General features: G+C 37.4%; 1 protein-coding gene across 1 annotated transcript in view; it reads right to left on the bottom strand.

Moving 5' to 3' along the window:
• Window positions 1–20,439, bottom strand: part of pde11a (phosphodiesterase 11a) — a 90,130-nt gene that overhangs the window by 15,009 nt on the left and 54,682 nt on the right. Inside the window, exons 11-14 of the mRNA XM_088930710.1 lie at window positions 10,355–10,501; window positions 10,163–10,270; window positions 4,405–4,514; window positions 3,151–3,241 (exon numbers count right to left, since the gene is read on the bottom strand). Coding sequence (XP_088786836.1) covers window positions 3,151–3,241; window positions 4,405–4,514; window positions 10,163–10,270; window positions 10,355–10,501 — 456 coding nt within the window. The remainder of the gene's footprint in view (window positions 1–3,150; window positions 3,242–4,404; window positions 4,515–10,162; window positions 10,271–10,354; window positions 10,502–20,439) is intronic.

Raw genomic sequence — 20,439 nt, 5'->3', positions numbered from 1 at the left:
CTTAAATGTTCTTTTTATTGGAAAAAAAAAGAGATGAAGATGAACCTGGCCCAACTTGTGGACTCTGATGATAAAACAAGGCTGCCTGCAAGGTAAGGCAGACCTGTTTCATATTGATTCCAGCACATTTCACAATTTGGTCTCGCAGCATGAGTTTCAAAATGCTTATATTTGTTCTGCCATAAGCGTTTTTCCACAAATCACCACAAGCAGAACTAAAATCAGAAGTCTCTGGAAAAGCATATAAAGTCATGTTGCCCTCAATGCATTGCAAAGCACCGAAGATGAAAAAACTTAAAAACTAAAGTACTGTGCAGATTAATGTATTTTTAACCTCTTTCAGACTTTTGTGTCAGAAATGATGAATGGTGTCACAGCCTAAATCCATGGAATAAAAAAAAGCTCATCTAATGTTTGTCTAGGATTACTTTGTTAAATAGTTTCATAATGCATAATATTATGATATCAAAGTGACAGACTGAGTAGATAATTAAGCCACATGTCCATTAAATAGCACCAGAGACCAGAATGATTTGATCAATGTTCAAAATCATTACTCAGCAGAAGAGATAAGCTTTGCAGGTGTGTCTATAAATGTGGATCTACAGCCCCAGCTCTTTGGGATTAGTATCACTAAATATTGTTTATAAAGACAGTAAGGTATTGTTATATGAGAGAAATACTAGATATTTTTACTGCCACAATAATCTTAATTATTTGCAATGGAGGTTTGAGCATAATGATGCATAATTATTAAATGTATTAATTAAAGACTTAGCCGTTGATTACTAGTAATGATGGTCAACATAATTCACTTTTTGTGTCATCAAAAAATATGATGGTATTCTGGCCAACTGGACAGTTCTCAACTTACAATATCCTTATAGACAGGAAAATAAACTTAATGGATCCTTAGCTTCAAATCCCTGTTTCAGTCTGAAATGAAATCTTTAAAAAAAACATTTTTTTTGGATATATCTTTTTTAGCATTCATTAGCAACAGAAATGAATCTGCAGTTCTATAGCTGTAAAGTCACTGGAAATGGTACACACTGCATAATCTTTCCTACTGTCCATTTTTTCAGTGTACACAAATTAGTTACAGGAAAACAATGGTACATGTACTGTATAATGTAACTCATTGCCAGCAGACTAAGAAAGGCCTAAAGGAGCTTCAGCAGGGTAGACCTATCTAATTACAGTAAAGTACATTTCAGAGGGCTTCTGGTACGTAATGTTCTGGAACAAATTTCTGACTGCACTTTTAGTGGATCCGAGTCCACTTTGACAGTAAAACCGTGTGAAATGTCAGTAAGCTTAAACACCACTTGGGAAAACAACTACAAAATCTCCTACTGCTAATCAAAGTAAATGTTTCATGTATGTATAAGCGGAGAAAGTCTTGGTGTACCAAGCATGCTTCTTCAGTTTTCTTAGACTGATGTTTATATTAATGTCCACAAGAGGGCAGGATATATAGACGCATGGATATACAACATACTGTACATGTTAACCCTGGTCAGTATGTGACATTTTTTATTTGTTACATTAACAAGACCATTTATACAAAACGAAGACAGAGCATACATAGTGAAAAAGATACAAATAACAGTCAAATGTTATTTTTGAAGTGAAAAGAGAAACAAAAATAAACACAATAAAAAATTAAACACAATCGTTCTAATCTAGACAGACTTGTCTGTGATCCAATTAGTTTTAAAGTACAAGAGCCTTAAACAATGGCAAAAAATGAGTACTTGGTTGTACAATTTATTTAGCTTTGCCTTTGATTTATTCCTGCCAACAGCTTATTGACTACTGTTAATTTCCTCAACAATCATTTAGTCAAAAAAGCGTTGATGTTTTTATCAAGGTGAGAGCTAATATGGAAAACATTTGTGTGTATTGTTGTTGATCTAACAATCAGTGTTGAGAACAAACAGTGATCAAGTTGAGATTGATAAATTCGAGTTTCTGCCTCCCAGTTTGATAGATGATTTCCAGGTTATATTTGCACAGCTCAATATTGGTATACTGTGTCACAAAAGAGCTTTGATCATTCTGATAAATCAATGAAATCTATAACCAGAATGGACTGTGCCTTCGTTCTCTATCTTGCTCTCAACATGAAAGGCACTGTTTATATGCTGCGTACATTACTTGTCCTAACTAACAGCTTTCCAATACATTTCACAGACACCGCAAAAATCAGTTGATATGTAATCACTCGGCTTTAATGTTGTACATATTCAAATAACGGAAGTTCTTAACTAAAGTTTGGGAGGGATAATAATGCCAAGTCACACTCACACAGCTGCACCTACTCACAATCACCACCAAACAAGCTCTATCAACTGAACTCAATCACCTCCCTTTGCATTCGTCTCAAGAATCCCTCCTCCACCTCATCTCCACCTTGTACCTGCTCTGGTGTCACATATTACAGTATATATTCATCCATTTTCTATGAGTAAGTCACCTATTCTTGGTAAGGGTCATGCCAACTTGGAGCTATCTCTGAAACATCACCCTGGGTGATTTAAAGATGTTGATTAACCTAAGCAGCATATATTTAGTAGGTGGGAAGACAATGGAGCACCCACAGAAAACCGATGAGAACATGGGGATGCATACTCCACAGAGACAAATCTAGAATCAAACTCTGACAGGGTGGTAGATGCATTAACCCCCACAACACCTCTGCGACAGACTACACAATTATTGTTGGGCGATCTTCATATCCATTTTTCACCTAAGTAAGCTAAAACTACCAACGTGGAGCAGCACCCACAACACGGAACTACTTACAGAGCTACATTCTCTTTGACCAGGCTGGGTCAATTCTAGCATGTGAATCGGCCATATTCCGGATATACTTAAACATCACGGAATGTCCTCTGTCATTTACAGCACTTGAAGAAGGGTCTGAAGTAAGATCAGAGACCACAATAATGAATGCAGAAGCAGTATGAATCAATTTATACATTATTTCTTATATTTTCCCCATTTCTTCACCTCATTTTACTTTTGTCCCTGTGGGGAAATCTCGGATATATCAGCAAGCTCAACCTTTGCTCACTCTGGCCAGGGCTGCAGGGAGTGGAAATCGCGCAGTAGCGAGCCACAAGGAAGACTGCTAGCCTACTGTACCTCACTCTGGAGAATCATGACGGCGTGATTGAAATGGTGGTGCTCCAGAGTGGCAGAGGTGCCGTACAGCTGAGCCAACGCTGAGCCCGTCCTGATGAAGGAAGAAGAACCACATTGATTTGTTATAGTTGGGTGCCTGACCCTTCTCGTAAAACCTGATCAAATAAATCTACTAAATAGTAATAACGTTTGTTTATAGACCACCTTTCCAAACCTAAGGAAGCTGTACGTAGTGATTAAAGAACAAGACAAAAAAGTACAATAAAAGGTAAGAGGAAAAAAAAAAGACGTATCCCCACGAATGCCTTTTCTGCGATTGGTATGAAGTTTTTTGATCCGAGCCTCGTTTTGTTTTGCGTCTACTGTTATTTAGTACCCCACTAAGCACTTCCACATGTAAAAGCTTTGTAACGCCATTGTGTTTCTCTATATACCTGCGAGCAACTCTGAATAAACGGATTAGCAGAGATTCTCAACATTAGTCACTGTCACAGACATATAGGTGTGCTAAGTAAATTACTTGGATCAAAGGAGTGATTTAAAACTAGATTCTGTAATCAATCTTTAAAAAGTTAATGTACTGATTCCAGCAACTTAACACAATCAATGTAACAAAGAAACACAATAGATGAACTTTGCAACCTATGTAGCAGCTTCGTAAAGCAACTGTATGGTAGAAAACTATTGCAGCTAGCTGTTAAGTACCTCATTCTTAACTGTGTACTTGATAGCTATCAGTGTAATACTTTTGGTCTTTCCATGGTAAATACAGCTTTTTAGACTGTTCAGTTTCATTAAGAGTGTGCTTTCAATATTAGACCATGTAATGAAGAAAAACATACATGATGAAGCTAAAATACTTATTTTAATAGGTTATTTTGGATATTGAAAAACAGCTTCCGAATTCTTGTGATATGGTGTAGCATTCCTTGACCAAACCCAAGACAAAAGTTCTTTATGAGATCAAAGAGAATCTTTCATTTTAAAGTGATTTGTGTTGCCGTAACTCTGATATTCTAGCATTGTCCTATACATTTATGAGAACACTTCACTTAAGTATTTTATTTAAGATGCACAAAGGACACTTAAGGCAACACAACTTAAGTCATGCTGTAAATTAATTTGTGTTCTACTAGCTCAGTACTGTACCAATATGAAAAAGAAAAAAAAATGTTATACAATCAAGTGCACTGCAGCAGAATGTGGTTATTAACCTAACTTTATTTCTGTACAACAAACAAATAATTAACTTACTTTGCTTGGAAGGCATTGTTTGTTCCGCGATGATCAAGATCATGACATAAACAGCCCACTATGAGCGCTAGAATTTCCACTTCTGTCAAGGTTTCCTGAAATCCTGCAGTCTGGAAATGAATACAATAATTTAGTGCAAGGTTGTAGACTTTGTTACAGCGAGCATTACAGAGTTGTAAAGGATTTTAAATTAAACGCAGATGCATCTTAAAAGTAAAACAAAACTAAAGCGGTTTTGACTGCTTTTCAAGTACAGGATGTTCCATTGATAAAACATTTTCTAGTAAAGCAATGTTTCAGTAACATTGTTTTGCGATTGACATTAACAGCAAAGGAAGCAGGCATTATCATTATTTGTATCTTTAGCAACATGAAAAATATCACTTACAAAAATGCAACTTTTACAAAATACTATAGCAAAACAGTGTGGCAGGTTTTTATAGAATGGATATTAGCTGTAGAAAATATAGAAAAATGCATCATTTGGCTTCAAAAATGTAATCGCTGATATCTGGAAGAATTGTGGTAAGGAACATATGGAGGCTTAATGCCAAGTACACTTACTGAGCCTTTACAAAAATAAAAATATTACCTTGCCTACAAGTACACTTATAAAAGCTACAATCTAAAAAAATAGAAATCTTAATCTTACTGCAATTATGAGACATGGTTTTGCAACAAGTCTGTAAACAGATGTACAGTATGTTTATTAGGGAGAAACATCTTCTGTTCTATGGTTTGAAAGGCTACTGTAGTTAAAATGAATAAAACCACAAGAGGGCAGCAAAGCGTCATGGCAATGGTCAAGCTCTTATTAATCAATATGTCACTACGTTTTCAGTACGAGTACTGGAATCAAGTAAAAAATATAGAGTTACAGTTTATGCATAATAAAATTGCATTGCCCCATAATTATGATTACTGTTTTTGGAGGCAAATGGCTAAACAGATTTTCAGCAATAGTTTAGTTACACTCATTTTGGAATTGCGAAGCTTATTATGCATGAATAGCTTCATTATTGGGATTTACTCTTAACACAGTTTTCCAACTCACTCAAAGTAATATTGCACTCTATTGTATTAACCTATGCAGGTTCAAAGTTGTTTTCTTTAAAAAATTACACTGTCAAATGAAATTTAATATTTAAACTGATTCGAACAGTTTCAATATAGGAATTTGAGGACAAAATTGGCCATCTTGATTTACACAGTTATTGCACCAGAATGATACCTGCAGTATCACATGTGGAGATAAGTGGCCAATCAAGTTTTGAACAGTAGCAGCCTGCAGTACGGTCTGTACCTGATAATCAGGTGTAATATGACAATTTATGGCATTAAATCTTAAGGTACAAATCTAAAACATGGTGATGGCGATGATATCTGGAAAGTTTCACTTCTACACGTTGCAGCAGTTCCCAAGAGGAACATCTTGAATGATCTTTAAATTATGTGCTTCCAGTCGTCATATCTGTTAATGTGAGACTCCAGTTTTGATCAAATATTTAATGGCTTATCTGATGCTGGATAACAGCCAAGACTGAAATTGCTTGACTTTCTAGTCTTTCACAAGGTCCAGTTTGATATTGGGGTGAAAACAACAGAAAACTGTAAGCAGTTTTGTAGATTTACATGAAAGTTCCAATGTCATGAAATATTATAGTAAACCAACTTGGCAGTAACATCACTAAATTGAATAGACACTGAACAGATGTTATTAAGAAATAATATACAGTTTACTACTTCTTGTTCTTTCACTATTGTGAAATCAATGTCACACCTTTAAAAGATTAGTAATGACATATTGTAGTTAAGCAATATTGTAGTTAGGTTTTTACATCATTTTCTTGAATAAATTAGTACTGTAGGTCTCCACCTGTGAATTCATTGTTTGACCGTGATCAGTTTAAATGTTCAGGATAAAATGGAAATCAAAAGGAATGGTCAGGCAGCAACCCTAGTTAACACAGGGGCTCAACTGTTAAAAAGTGTATACTATCGTGCCAGCAATGGTGCCAAATCACATTTTTAATATGCAAACTGCTTTGAACAGGAGCAATCTGAAGTTTGATCTCCATATGTAATTGTATTGTCACTAGAAGTATGCTTGTCAAAAACAATGGATTCAGAGTCAAAAGAAAAAGAATGGTCAAATCATAATTATAAAGACTCCATAAAATAAAGTTCAAGCCCAGGACAATATGGTCTTGCTAGTTTAATAGAGAAATTAAGAACAAAAATCAGAAGGAGTGTTTTACTGAACAAAATGTACTATATAGTTTACCAAGTATATCAAAATGCAGGTACAGCTCAAAACAGATTAAAAATATGATGAGAAAATGCTGATGTAAATGCCTTGTGACATTTTCCGTTATTGCTCTGGTTAGCATCTAACTTTCTCAACATGCACGTAACCCTACATGGCCTTGAGGATCATCAGATACACCTTTTTGTGTGAGTTTTCCATCAGCCTCATTACGTCCCAAGTAGATTTTTGCTATGCTGGTTGTATGCCTGGGGGCACTGAGGCATTGAAAGGTGATATCTTGCCAGGACGCTGTTCTTGCATTGCAGGTATATACTGCATTCAGGTTATCCTGAGTTTTCTGAAAGCTCTGACACCTGAGAGAAAGCCATATATTTATATTGATCCACTCTCATGCTTTATTGTACAGTATCTGTTGTTAGTACCAATAATACCAATAACAACATTGTAATGGTGTTACACCACTCTCCATCCTGCTTTCAAACAAACTCCAGCTGATAATTGCCCCACAACTCAAACTGTCACTGTTTCAGTTCACTCTTTGTTTTGTTGCCTGCCTCTTATTAGAGAGAGAGTGCCTTTATTTCCCCCGTGGGGGGGCAAGTTGTTTTACAGCAGCAGTGTTAGTGTACAGACAGAAGAAAAAAAAAAGGAACAACAATATATATATACATATTTACTTTGAAGGTCAAGTGTTAAGGATATGGCTACAGGTAGGAATGAGAACTGAAATCTCTTGGTTTTGGTGTTGGGGAGTCGGTATCTGCGCTCTGATGGGAGTAACTGGAAATGATTAAACAAGGGGTGTGAAGGATAATCGCAGATGGATTTTGCTTTACGCAAAGCATGTGAATGATAGATAGAGGAGAGATCAGCACCAATGACCTTCTGACATATTTTCACAAGTCTGCCCAGTTTGTTCTTGCTTCTCAGATTCAGGTTACCAAACCAGCATATCAGGGTGAAAGTAAGAACAGATTCAAGGCTGTTCTAAGCGCTTAAAATACTTAGGCTTCCTTAAGAAAAAGCAAAGGTTTCCAAGCAGCTGTATGCCAATTGAGACCATTTAGTGATAATTAAAGTACATACTGTATGTGACTGTTCTTGAAGGAACGCTAAGTTACATTGTGGTGCAAAGGATAGCATTGTTTCCTTGCATTACTGGGGCCTTGGGTTCAATTCCAGGCCTTAGGATGTTATCTGCATGGAGTTTGTACAATCTGTTTTGCCCGTTTTCAGGACGAAACTCAAACCCATTTTCGGGTATCCTCTTGGTGCACCAGTCTCCTCCCACAGTCCAAAAACATACTGGTAGTTTAATTGGCTTCTGAGAAAATTGGCCCTGGTGTGAGTGTGTACATTTGTGCGTTTGCGCCTGTCTGCTCTGCGATGGAGTTCTGTCCGGGTTGTACTCTGCCTTGTGCCTGTTGCTTGCTGGGATACGTTCTGGCTCCCCCGCGACCGTGAATTAGAAGAAGCTGTTAGAAAATGGATAAATGCTACATTGTGGGTTCTTGGTCACTCGTAAAATTTCTGCTTGATTGAGTGGGTGACTATCACATAAAGAATATTCACTGTGAAACATTAGGGAATTACTTGACTCACTTACTGTATACTGTCACTGATTTCACAATTCCTTTGTAATGAACTCACATTTTCAAGTTTAAAATGAAATCACTGCCTGTACATATTGGTTATATTGGTTTGGCAGGTAAAAGTCTGATAATCAGTCTAATTAGGCCACATTACATAATATTCTGTCATGTGGACTTTGCATTGTTTACCACATTATCATCTACAGTATTTCAAAATAATGTCCAATAAGCCATCTGCAGAGCAGAATTAGCATCTTGAAGCAGCATTAATAGGGGTAATTGATATTGGCAACAATGTTCCAATCTTCTTTTTCCTCCAAAATTGCAGTATTGCACAACATAATTGGATGTTAGAGAACAAGTGACTAATTTATTTTTACCCAACCCATGAAAAAGCTTGTTAATTCAACTGTAATGCTTATTCTGTACATTACATTTATTCATTTTTTAGGTTATGATGTATCCTTACAGTAGCTTCACTGAATTTCATGATGGTATTGCCCTATGTACCCTAGTTACACTTGTCTGTGACATGTAATCATTCAGTACAAACTGTGATTATTTAAACTCGTCTTGGATAAAGGTGTCAGTTCACTGTGGAATGTAGTCATTATAGGAATACTAAGTATATTTAAGTGAACAGATTTTGTGAAAATCCCTCAAATTATTTTTTATGTCTATCTGCTGCTTCTTTCACACTTGATATCTACCCATTACAGAAACTGGAGACTAACGCTGTTCCAAAACTTCTGACTTAGAGTTCCACCTACAGGCCAACCTGCAACCATGATTTTATATCAACAATGGCAGCCTGTAAACAGGTAAGTAATCCCTTTACTGTAGTGTGCCAAAAGAACAATTAATCATTTGGATAAGCCATACAATTGGGAAGCTCCAGTATATAAGCATGAATCGTGGCAGAGAAATAGATTGTGACAGTGCCTTTATTTTAAAATATCATCTTGGTAAAAATACATTGGTTCTAATAGCTTACTCTCTGCAGTGTTCTTACCTTGTTACCAATAAATCTGTTTAGATACTAATCCTTATATAGATGCTTTGTGTGATTAAATGTGGAACACTTAAGCATGCATTAGAAGCAGCCCCAAGAGCCTCTTCAAAGACAGAAGATGCTATATCTCTACAGGATTATCCTCAAGAGTGCCCAAACAAATGTGACTAATTGTTAGATTTCATGGGACCAATTGAATCATATTTACGCTGAAAGGTTTGAGGAACTTTTCACTGATAATATTTAACAGATGATGCCCTTACGAAAAAAAATACCATACACTACTGTATTTTGCATAAATATGTAGGAAGAGCTGAATTAGCAGATTGAAAATACTAGATGTGAATTACTCTACTATTTTATGTAGGTAGAACAAACAACAAGTTTGAGGCATGAACAGAGGCACGATTGATACAATGAAACAAAATGATTTTGAAATGAGAAATAGTATATTCACATTTCTCTGAAACGTCCGTCCATTTTTTAACTGCTGTAAGCAATAAAGGGTCATGGAGGATCAAAATATTATCCCAGAATGCAACAGGCTCCAGGTATGATACTCTGGGTGGGACTTCAATCCATCACAGGGGCACACAAATACGCACACACTCAAACCAGGGCCAATTTTCCCGGAAGCTGACTGACCTACCAGTATGTCTTAGGACTATGGAAGGAAACCGGAGCACCCAGATAAAACCCATGTGAACACAGAGGTGGCACACCAGGTCCACATTTGAACCCAAGACCAATGGCGTGAAGCAGCAATGCTAACCACTGTGCTACTGCGCTGCCGTTCTGCCCTGCTCTGAAACATTTTGAAATGCAGGAAATATTTACCAGTTCCCTTCACAATGTGCCTGTTAGGATACATTTTGCTGTACTTACTGTTAACATTGCGAACATGCACTGGCAGACATTGAACGCATGTCGCCAATTGTGGTACAACACCATGCGATAATTCTTCCTCACTGTCAACAGCCACCTACACAGCGTCTGAAAGTGAAAAAAGCAAAAGTGAGTTGAGCTTCATCTTTGAATACTGACAGCCTGCCCTTATCAGACTGTTTGATGTTTTACCTCGTAATCTATTTTGAATTTCTGCACCATTCCCAATTCCATGAACATGCGCAGGGCAGCAGTTATCATGGCGTCCACGTCCAAGGAGAAGTCATCAAAGGACAGTTTATCAATACCAAGTTCACAAACAAGTGGGATGTTTGCAGCCTGTGAATAAAGACGAGACAGAAGAAGAGAGAAAAGTAGGGAGAGAATTCTCAGTACTATACTTAAATAATTCAAAGGTGAGGTTTTTGCTTGGACTGTTTCATCTCGTTTCCTCACAAAAAAAAAATCCTCATGAACTGTCTTTGCCCTCCAGGCTCTCCCTGAGAGATCAAAGCTCCTTTTCCATGAGGTCTACAGTGAGATTGTGTTGTGCTGGCTGGCTTAACTAGGTAGGATCATTTATTTGAGTCCACCCACAGATAAAAAGATTAAAATAAAACAATAACAGACAGTTATTCAACTAGGCAATTAGTCAACATAATGCATATCTAGGAACACCCATTACAAGAGGAATAGAAAATTGCAAACTTATCTTTTTAAAAAATATAAACTCCTTCTCCATATTTTACTAAGAAAATATTGTGTGCTGCTTTCTGTCTGTACTGTGCAAACCTTTAAATAAAGAGAACAGGAGATCCCCGTATTTACTGAGCATCCCAAATGAATCAGCTGGTACAAATGCTCAACTGTAGGACTCATGACTTGAGCCTGGGTCATGTCATAAGCTGATGGTAGTGATATGACCCAAGATCAACCTTTTATCGTTGATTCACTCAGGATGCACAGTAAATATGAATCCCCTATTTCCTATATTTAACGTTTTTCACAGTCGGAGACAGTGCCTAGTCAGTACTATAGAGAATAAAGAACAGCTAAAGGTTTATTCCATACTGAAAAGAAAAGAGATAAAATGTTTCGGCTGTGAAGCCTTTTTTCAGGTTTGAGGGAGAGATGGAACCTGGCACTTAATGAAGCACGGATGAACAAAAGACAGGATAGGAGAACTGGAACAAAGGTATGAATTCAAAATCTGCACATGAATAAAGAGGATTAGAAGGAGGCGAGTCTGTCATTAAGAAAAGGGGGAAAGGGGTGATCCTTGTTTCAGGATAATTTTGGTTTCAGATGTCTGTCTGCAATAGGAGTTCTGAAGCCCCTCAGTGAGGACGCAGACGGAGATATCAGTATGATCATGGCCGTTAGTGGTGAAATGAGAAACTATGGGTTTGGAGAGATCTTTGATCCTCACAGCTGTGACATGTTTTCTGAAACAGTTTCCCAGTTTTCTTCCTGTCTCACCATAGCTGGGCATTTTCTGCAAGAGAATAAGTACTATGGAATAAGTCAGCTAGGGCTCTCTTAGCTCTGTGACAAAGTGTCCCCTGTGGCCTCCTGGGTGATTGCAGGTATCCAGCTCTCCGACACGCCTCTCCTCAAATTAGTGTTCAATCTCTGATACAGGGCTGTGTTGCCTGTGACATGTGTCTGAAGAACATCGACTCATAGGTGGGAGGGCTATTCCAAATCGGCTGGGAGTATCAAAAATAAATGACAATTCTAAATTAATAAGAATAAAGAGAACCATTTGTCTAGAGTTATCTCTTTTATTTCCATTTAACGAGTTTACCATGGGAAAATTTACCATGATGGTAAAGAATGGTGAAGAATGAAGAATGGAATGATGGATGCATTTTGTTTATACTATGCATTTTGTTAGTTTTCCATTGTTTGAATCTTGGTTTACAAACCCACTTCACTATGATTTACTACAGTCTACTGTATTAACCGAGTGAAATAATTACCTTTACAAACTGCAGTGAAGGAACTTTAGAGCAGAAAGCACAAACGTTGGGCTTGTTTCCAGTAATATTGCGGCAGAACTAGTGAAGACAATTAGCTAGAACTTTGACAGGGGTTAATTGGGTTTATGCATATTTGAGGGAGAGATCCAACAAATTGATCTGCAAAGCTTTGTTCCTCAGCCATCAGTAGGATCAGAATATATCAAACATAGTCACAGGGGAACAAACCATGGAATAAAAATTTTGTTAATAGATATCTGACTAGCTCTGTTTGATTCAGTTGGAGAAACTATTGTCAAAACTAAGTTAAATGGGTACATAAGATAAGATCACTTTATTAGCCATTATACCATTTCTTGCATTAGGAATTCATCTTATTGCATACCCCAGCTTGCTCTCCATGAGTCACCCAAGAAGCTTGGGGTCAGAACGCAGGGTCAGCCATTTATATGGCACCCCTGGAGCACCTGGGGTCAAGGGCCTTGCTCAGGGGCCCAACAGAATAGGATTCCTCTGCCAGCCGCGGGATTTGAACCCTTTCAGCCACAGACACAGATCCTTAGCCACAGAGCCACCGCTCCGCCCCATGATAAGCACTTCACTTAAAACTGCATCTGAAACACAAGTGTGCAGCTGGGTGACTTCTGAGGAGGATCACACTATACATAAGGACTGACTAGAAATATGCCTTTTGTTTTTTATTCATATGGTAATAAAGGCCTTGTTACATTTGCTGCCCATGTGCAGAAATAGTCTTCTATTCTTTCTCTCTAATATCGACAGAGCAAACTGATGAACAGCCAATGGCCACTGTACACATGACCTACGAATTTCACTGCAGCGAGCATGAGACTCACATGACTGCCTTTCTGTCGTTAGCATTCAGCATTTTTACAGAAAGCTCGCAAGGTTCTTCCATCCACACCAAAATTCAAAGCCACCTTGAATCCTGGAGACTGATTTATCTACAAATACAAGTATGAGTTTGTGTCCCTAAAGTTTTATGCACTTCTATAAAACCATGCCCATTCTCAATACATTATATAGACATACAATTAAATTCAGTTGTTTGCATTGAGGTTTTCTTCAGGACATGTACATTTTATTATTTGTCTTATTACTATGCAAGATGGCAATGTTTAACCAGGTTTACACTATTAATCCTCTCAGCCTTCCATGAATGACTAATCTCTGAAGCCAATTGAGTGCAGTCATTCTAAGGAAACTAAGAAAACCTTTAGGAAAAACTTGGATTGTTTTAATATTCTTGTCAGAATAGTCACCTTTTTAAATCAAAGCTGAAAAGGAAAAAAATATTGTGCAACAGCAGATACTTTAAATGTGCATTAAAAGCTGGAACTATAGCATATTTAATCTCCCCTTTAGTACAATAATGTCTAACAGTAATCCTTCAGTGTACTGGCAGTCTTTACTGTAGAAGCCCATTTACTATAATCTCCCTTTAAGACTTCAGTCATGAACATGTCTTTTATGTGCAGCCAACATAAATACTTCATTTTAAACAGTAATTATTTTAAGAACTCTTCCGTCTGGTCGAGAACCTGCTAATTAAGTTTTTTTTTTACATAGTTACGATTTCTAGTGGGGTGATTACTTCTTTAAAGGAGAACTGTCAAATGGGTTGTAAATGTGTTTGTGTTGTTTGGGAGATCATTGATAACTGTGACTGTCGTCATGAACACTTCATTTTTTTTTCTAACTTTATATATAGCAACCCGAGGATGGCACATTTCTGGTAGAAAGTCACACTGTAGAACATATAACCAGGACTATTTAATATATTTCATGGAAAATAGATATTATAGAATATACATACAGTATAGCACACAGAGATCATCTGAAATTCAGTACGTACAGAAAAAGGATTGAGCAGCCAACCTAAACTGTTCTAACCCTTCTTTGAGGTTTCCACTACCAATTAATCTGTAGAAATAAAAATGTATTCTTGTCCTGTTTGGATTGCTACATAATTATTGCTTTATTTAATTTTTATATTGTACCTGATGTCTGATTCTCAGAGGAGTGTTTTCTTGTTATTGGAATATGAAAAGTTTGTGCTAAAGCCCCAGCATCACGGTGCTGCAGTAGTTAGAGTTGCTATCCCACAGTGCTGGGCCTCTGGGACCAATTTCAGAGCTAGGGAACTATCTGTGTGGAGTTTGTATGTTCCCACTGCGTTCCCACTGGGTTTCCTCCCATTGTCCAATGATATATGGGTGGGTGAACTGGCATTTGGGAAAAACTGGACTTGATGTGAATGTGCGTATACTCTAGCTCTCCCATGACCTCACAATGGATTCAGCAGTTATAAACTGAATAGATGGGCTGAACCCTATTTCAGACTGCAATCAGAGTTATGTTATCCAGCAGGCCATCTCTTCTTAATGTTTGCCAAATCTGAGTTTATACCTGTGTTGTAACACTTATCCACTGAAGAAAGACAATCCCCACAAGCCAAAAAGGTAGTGCAAACTAAACTTTGGTTCTATTCACATTCTTGGCAACCAGAACAACTGTAAAATGTTAAACAAATTAAGAGCCAAAGGAGACACTTTTATCAGTAGTCTCTCCCAGAACAAACCCCCTGTGGTCTGATTGCCAATGCTGAACTGGCTACTAAGGCTAAATTCTACAGGGTTTAATCAGAAATGTGTGTTTTAACTTAAGTGTTAGGTTTTTTTTTTGCTCTGGATAATTCACCACCTCAAAAGAGTATTTACAAATAAAACAAATGCGTGAGAATATGAATTAAATATCTGGAGGCAAGGAGACAATCAGGAGTACTATCATATATACAATACTTTGCAAAGATTGCCCACTAAAGTGTGTTTAACTTTATTCACTAATGCATCTGTAGTTTGATAAGCAAAAAAAAAAGCATCTGTACCTTGATGAGCTTGCAATGAATTTCTTTTACATACTGTATTGTTCTAGTTGTGAATAATTTCTACCAGTTGTAATAATGCTGTTTTGGTAGATTTCATTAAATTTTAGTTTGGCAAGCTCTTCGCACCTACCTACTCTATACTGTCTATGATAGCAACAGAAAGGTGCCCCAAGTGCTGGTGGAATAAAACAAGAAAAAAAAGCTTTGCTGATGTCATCTAGTCTAAATATCAACCAGCAATGAGTGCGTAACTCAGTGACTCTGGTTCCAAACAAAATCTCAATAGAAGTTATACATGAGCAATCTGTCAAAACCCTTTTATACCCCCGGGACAGAGGCAGCACAGTACTCAAGAGAAGTGATAAATGATTTGGAAAATAAACTCATAAATCAAAATGGATATAGAAGAGCCAGGTAATTAAAACTCGCATTTTTTTTTACATAATCTGAATAATAAACTCTCAGCAGCTTCTGCATTTGTAGTTTGGTTCATAAGGTAACAGATAGTGAACGAATGGTGCCCATCCTTGTTTGGTTAATAATGCCTTCTTTTTCTCCCAGAGGCCTTGAAACTGTAGAAATGCAGAGGAGTAGAATTGTTTAACATGTATTGGAGGAGGAGGAACGTTTCGAAGAAAAATGATGCAGATGTGCTGTGACTTGAAGAGGAATTGTCATGTACAGTACTAACAATAGCCATCAAACATCACAATTTGTGAGGATTGCATACTCATCAGCACATCAAGCAGACATACTCATATTATTATAAAAGAAAAAAAGAACAATGGTTAGGACAGTGATAAGAAAATAGTAATTAAAAACTATCATTTTTATTGAATTTTGCAAATGTTCTAACTAATGCTGAAATGGCTTCTCATTTTTTGGCACAAATTGTACCTTTTAAATAATGCAAAATTCATTACATATTAAATAAAATGAATTTTTAATGAAAGGAAAGTACCACACCTGTTATTTCCACAACTAATTGGCTCAATTTGAAACAAAGGACTCGGTGCTATTTGAAAAAGGGATTGTATTGTGTTGTGAAAATGTTGCAATGATGATGCCCTATAACTGTGGGGTGGAACTTTACCATGATTTATTAACAGTAAATTATCTTATACTTAAAGAACCTATAAAAAATAGTAGTTGTTGTAATGCTGCAATAAACTTGGTAACAGTTTCTCAGCTGCACTATTTAGTGCTCATCACAAGAAGAGTTTTGAAAGACTTCGAAAAACACAATATGGCTGCCACACCAGGGACGTAATACCACCATTTTCACTCAGGTACAGGTCCATTTTGGTATTTATTAGTATATGACATTTTCTGAAATTCCAAGCAACTTCTTTTTCACAGCAATGATTTTGATCAGTCAGAAGTGGCAATCTTGAATTGACAAAAGCACATCAAATCAATAAGATCATATTGAGTAAGAAAATTACTCTTGAGCCCATCAGTGGAAAATGAGTTGCACTGTAAGGTAAAAGCTTATAATCAAAGATGGCCGCCATATCCACAGTCCGCCCCAATAAGTACTATGTGTAATGGGATACTAGCATCAACATATTTAGGACGGTTAAGAACATCGCTTGCAATGGTTCTAGTACACTCAACCTTGGTATAAGACCGTTCAGTGTATAAACTTTCGCTAATTCGAACACGAAGAATTTGTACCTTATTCATTATAAGAACGAAACTTTGCTTTGAAGTTCAAGAGTAACCGATTTTGGCCGAGAACCATTTGCTTTCAGCGACACTGAACAGCTGCTCGTTTCTGCGTGGGTGCAAGGCATTGCGTTTAAAGACACCCTGCTTTATTTACAATCACATCTAAAGCTTGTGCTCTCATTTTCAAAGTGTTTTTCTGTATTTGTTTCATAGTTGCTGTACATTATGATGTCTTAAGGAAGAGAAAAAGATCCTTTAGCGTAATAGTCAACAACAGTATGCACATCGTTCTAGAACGATTGCTTAGATGGCGATCTATTACGAAAGAATGAAAAATATAAAAACAATGTCATTCATTATTTTACAGCTATAGTTGGCTTATTTCAGTAGAACTGTGTTGTACACTAAGCTTGCTATAATACCATACAGATCATTATATGTTTAGGGTGGTTTTTGAGTGAACTTGTCTTTGGTTCGGTACGGGGGTGGAATTTTCCCCATAAGAAATAATGAAGAAATCCTGCCTTTTTTTCAGATTTTCAGGAACGAATTAGGCTCAGATACTCGGGTATGTGTGTAATTACCATGGCTTCAAATACTTTTTTTGTCCTTTCTGGTAGCATTAGAAGAGAATAATAGGTTCAAGGGATTCTGACATGAGGGGTCCAGTGGTACCATAAGAGTATTGGGGCCCTGGGTTCAATTCCAAACCTGGGGTGCTATCTGCAAGTTTTTATGTTCTCTTCATGTTCATGTGGGTTTCCTCTGGGTGCTCCGGTTTTCTCCCACAGTCCAAAGACGTGCTGGAAGGTTAGTTGGATTCTGGTAAAATTGTCCCTGGTGTGAGTGTGTGCGCGTTTGTGTCTGTGTCTGTATTCCCTACAATGGACTGGTGTCTCATCCAGGGTGTATCCTGTCTTGTACCTGTTGCTTGCCAGAATAGGCCCAGGCTCCCCTGCGACCCTGTATTGGGTAATGTAGTGTAGTAGAGTAGGTTATTTCCATATGTACACGTACAATGGAATTCTTAATCGTGCTCATCTCTCGGGACATACACAGTACAACAGACAACACCACACAACGTAGACAACAGGAACAATAAAACAGGTTGTGGAAAAATAAATATATGTAGTAGTGAGACCAAAAAAGCTAGAGGTGACTAGGACTAGGTGTCTCTCATTGTTTAGATAAAGTGTGTGATACTTGGTAGTGTAAACACTTCCAGCTTCAAAGCAGAGGGGATGTTGTTGAGATGTGAGGTGTGGGGATCCCCTGATCAAAAACAATTGTAAAGTTTTCCTTGGTGTACCTAGTTAATTAAATTGTGGGTAAATGGTTGTCAATGAGCAGTTGAGAAACACACCATATATGATCACATCTAGACAACAGAAAGGGAAGCAGAGGACAAGGAGGGGAGGAAGAAAGAAGGTCAGACCACAAGAGAAGAGTCAGGAGGATTTGGAACTGGAAGCTTGCGCCAGAGCCTCTATTTCATGATTGGACTAAGTATTTGAACCTTGCCTAGAGATTTCTCTTCTGTGTTGTAAGGAACGTGGGTTTCCTGGGTAAAAGATACCTTGGTTAGAGACATGATTTAACTGCAGGTTGTATTGCATTTATTAAGAAGGCATCTTCTCTCTTATTGCAGCCTCTGTGGGCATTATTTAAAGAGTTCAATACGTGGTAGGGTAGCAGTCTGAGGTTTTCTGGGTTAGTAGGATGTTAGGCCTTTGAAATGCCTTGTCTGTACATACTGTAAATATAGTAACTTGTGTGTTGTATGTTTTGTTGTGTGTGGCATAGTGTTTGTCTGGTCATCGTTAATAAACATTTGTTTAACCAATTGTGCCTGGATTATTACTCTTTTCATCAAAGCTGTGCCAGAGAATAAAGAATTCACGTGCCTCTAATTATACCAACCGCTCAAGTATATTCAAGAGAAATCACTTACAAGTTGGGGGTTATGAATATTCTACTTATTGACTAAACTGCTAAGTCAATTCCTGAATTACACCAGTTCCATAACCCCCCATTAGTAACAGTAGTTAGAAAATGGGTAGTTGGATGAATAGTGTTAATTCCATTTCAGTTTTGGTTTTGATTACCCATTCAGAAAAGATCTTTGGTTTTGGATGTCCCTAATATAGTCTGCCCTGATATGTCTCCGCACTAACATCTTGGGACATGCCATAAAAAATCACCATACTTAAAGACATCGCTTTCGACTTAGTGATTTAATTGAGAAAAAGTCTTGCATTTTGTGAAGTTGAAGGAGAATGTAGGAGACAATGATCGTTATTATAATTCAACATAGCAATTGTATCACAATGAGCTCTAAGGGTAGTGCAGGGGCTGAAAATAAAATGAAGCACAGTATCATTAACAATCAAGCACACCTCATCCACTTCTCAACGTAAGATCAGATAAATTAGTTTTGTCATTTAAACAGGCTAGAGTAAAACTGGTTTTAAAATGTTACATGCACAGTAATGTACTATGTTTGGGAAGCTGTACTGTAAGTGAAACACACACTTGTTCCTTGTGGTTCCAAATCCTACACTTTTGGGAATTTGATTCTTATGGGAAATGTCTCCCCACTTTAAACTGCATAGGGAATCTTTATGTTGTTAAACCACACACTCCCATATTTACGCTGGCTTTACAGGGAAATTTGCCCCTAAATACATTGTTTCACTATAAGTCGTGATGTTCTGGTCTATAGCTGCAATGTACAGTGTATTGGAGACCTCCAAAACATGTACCAATGTATATCCCCCCCCCCTTCCAGTGAGCTCATAGAAAAGACATTTCATTGCCAGCAACCACTGCTGCACCCTGTATTGTTGTGTATTTGATAAATAAACTTTGATTGATTGAACTCTCTTTTTCAAACTGAATGCAGAGAACCGCTTACAGTACATGCCACTGATGACTGGGCAAGGAGGCTGATTACCGTATAGGACAGTGATGCATGCAATGTTGTCCTGCATACACAATGCTGTGTATATCATGTGCTGAATTACTGCAATAACAAGTATCCTTATTTGGTATTTCATTTCACACTGTAGGTGCATTGAGTGAAGAAAGCGAAATTCTGGCAACTGCTGGTGATTCACCTAGGGTCTGAATCGCCTGCGTCAGGTCCTGTGGGCTATGCTTTGGGCTCAAGTGCAACAAAGGTTTTCACCAGCTCAGAACAAAAATCAATAATTTAAGGGGAACTGCAGTCCAAATGTCTCAGAATGGTAATAAAATCCGGATAAGAAAATAAATTAATTGACAGTATCGCAAAGTTTTACAAATTTCAAGTAAAATCGTGAACTTTGTGAAAGTACTGCAAGGTTGCCACATAGTCGCAGACAAGACAAGAAACCAGTGGTCTCGCCATGAGCAAGAGGGAGAGTTTGCGCGAATTGTGACATGAAAGTGGCCCTTCCTGCTCACTAGTCACTCTAAGAAAATTGTCCTAACAATGTTAATTATTATGAGTGTAATTTCTTTGGTTGGTAGGTTGTTCTTTTTTTTTGCAATACTTAAAAATATCTAAAAAACGTCACCTTGTCAGTTTCATGAAAATATTTACCATTATTATAGTAGCAAAATTTGCTTGTTCTAAAGCATGTTTACAATTTAATAGGGCTGGAATACATTACCGTGTGCTTGGTAGTTTCATTGTGGTTTGAAATGCACTCATCATTGTATTCAATGATGAGTGC

This window comes from Atractosteus spatula, chromosome 13 (genome assembly GCF_055471065.1).
Source record: "Atractosteus spatula isolate fAtrSpa1 chromosome 13, fAtrSpa1.hap1, whole genome shotgun sequence".
NCBI classification, from domain to species: Eukaryota; Metazoa; Chordata; class Actinopteri; order Semionotiformes; family Lepisosteidae; genus Atractosteus; species Atractosteus spatula.
This window is presented reverse-complemented; position numbering and strand designations above follow the sequence as displayed.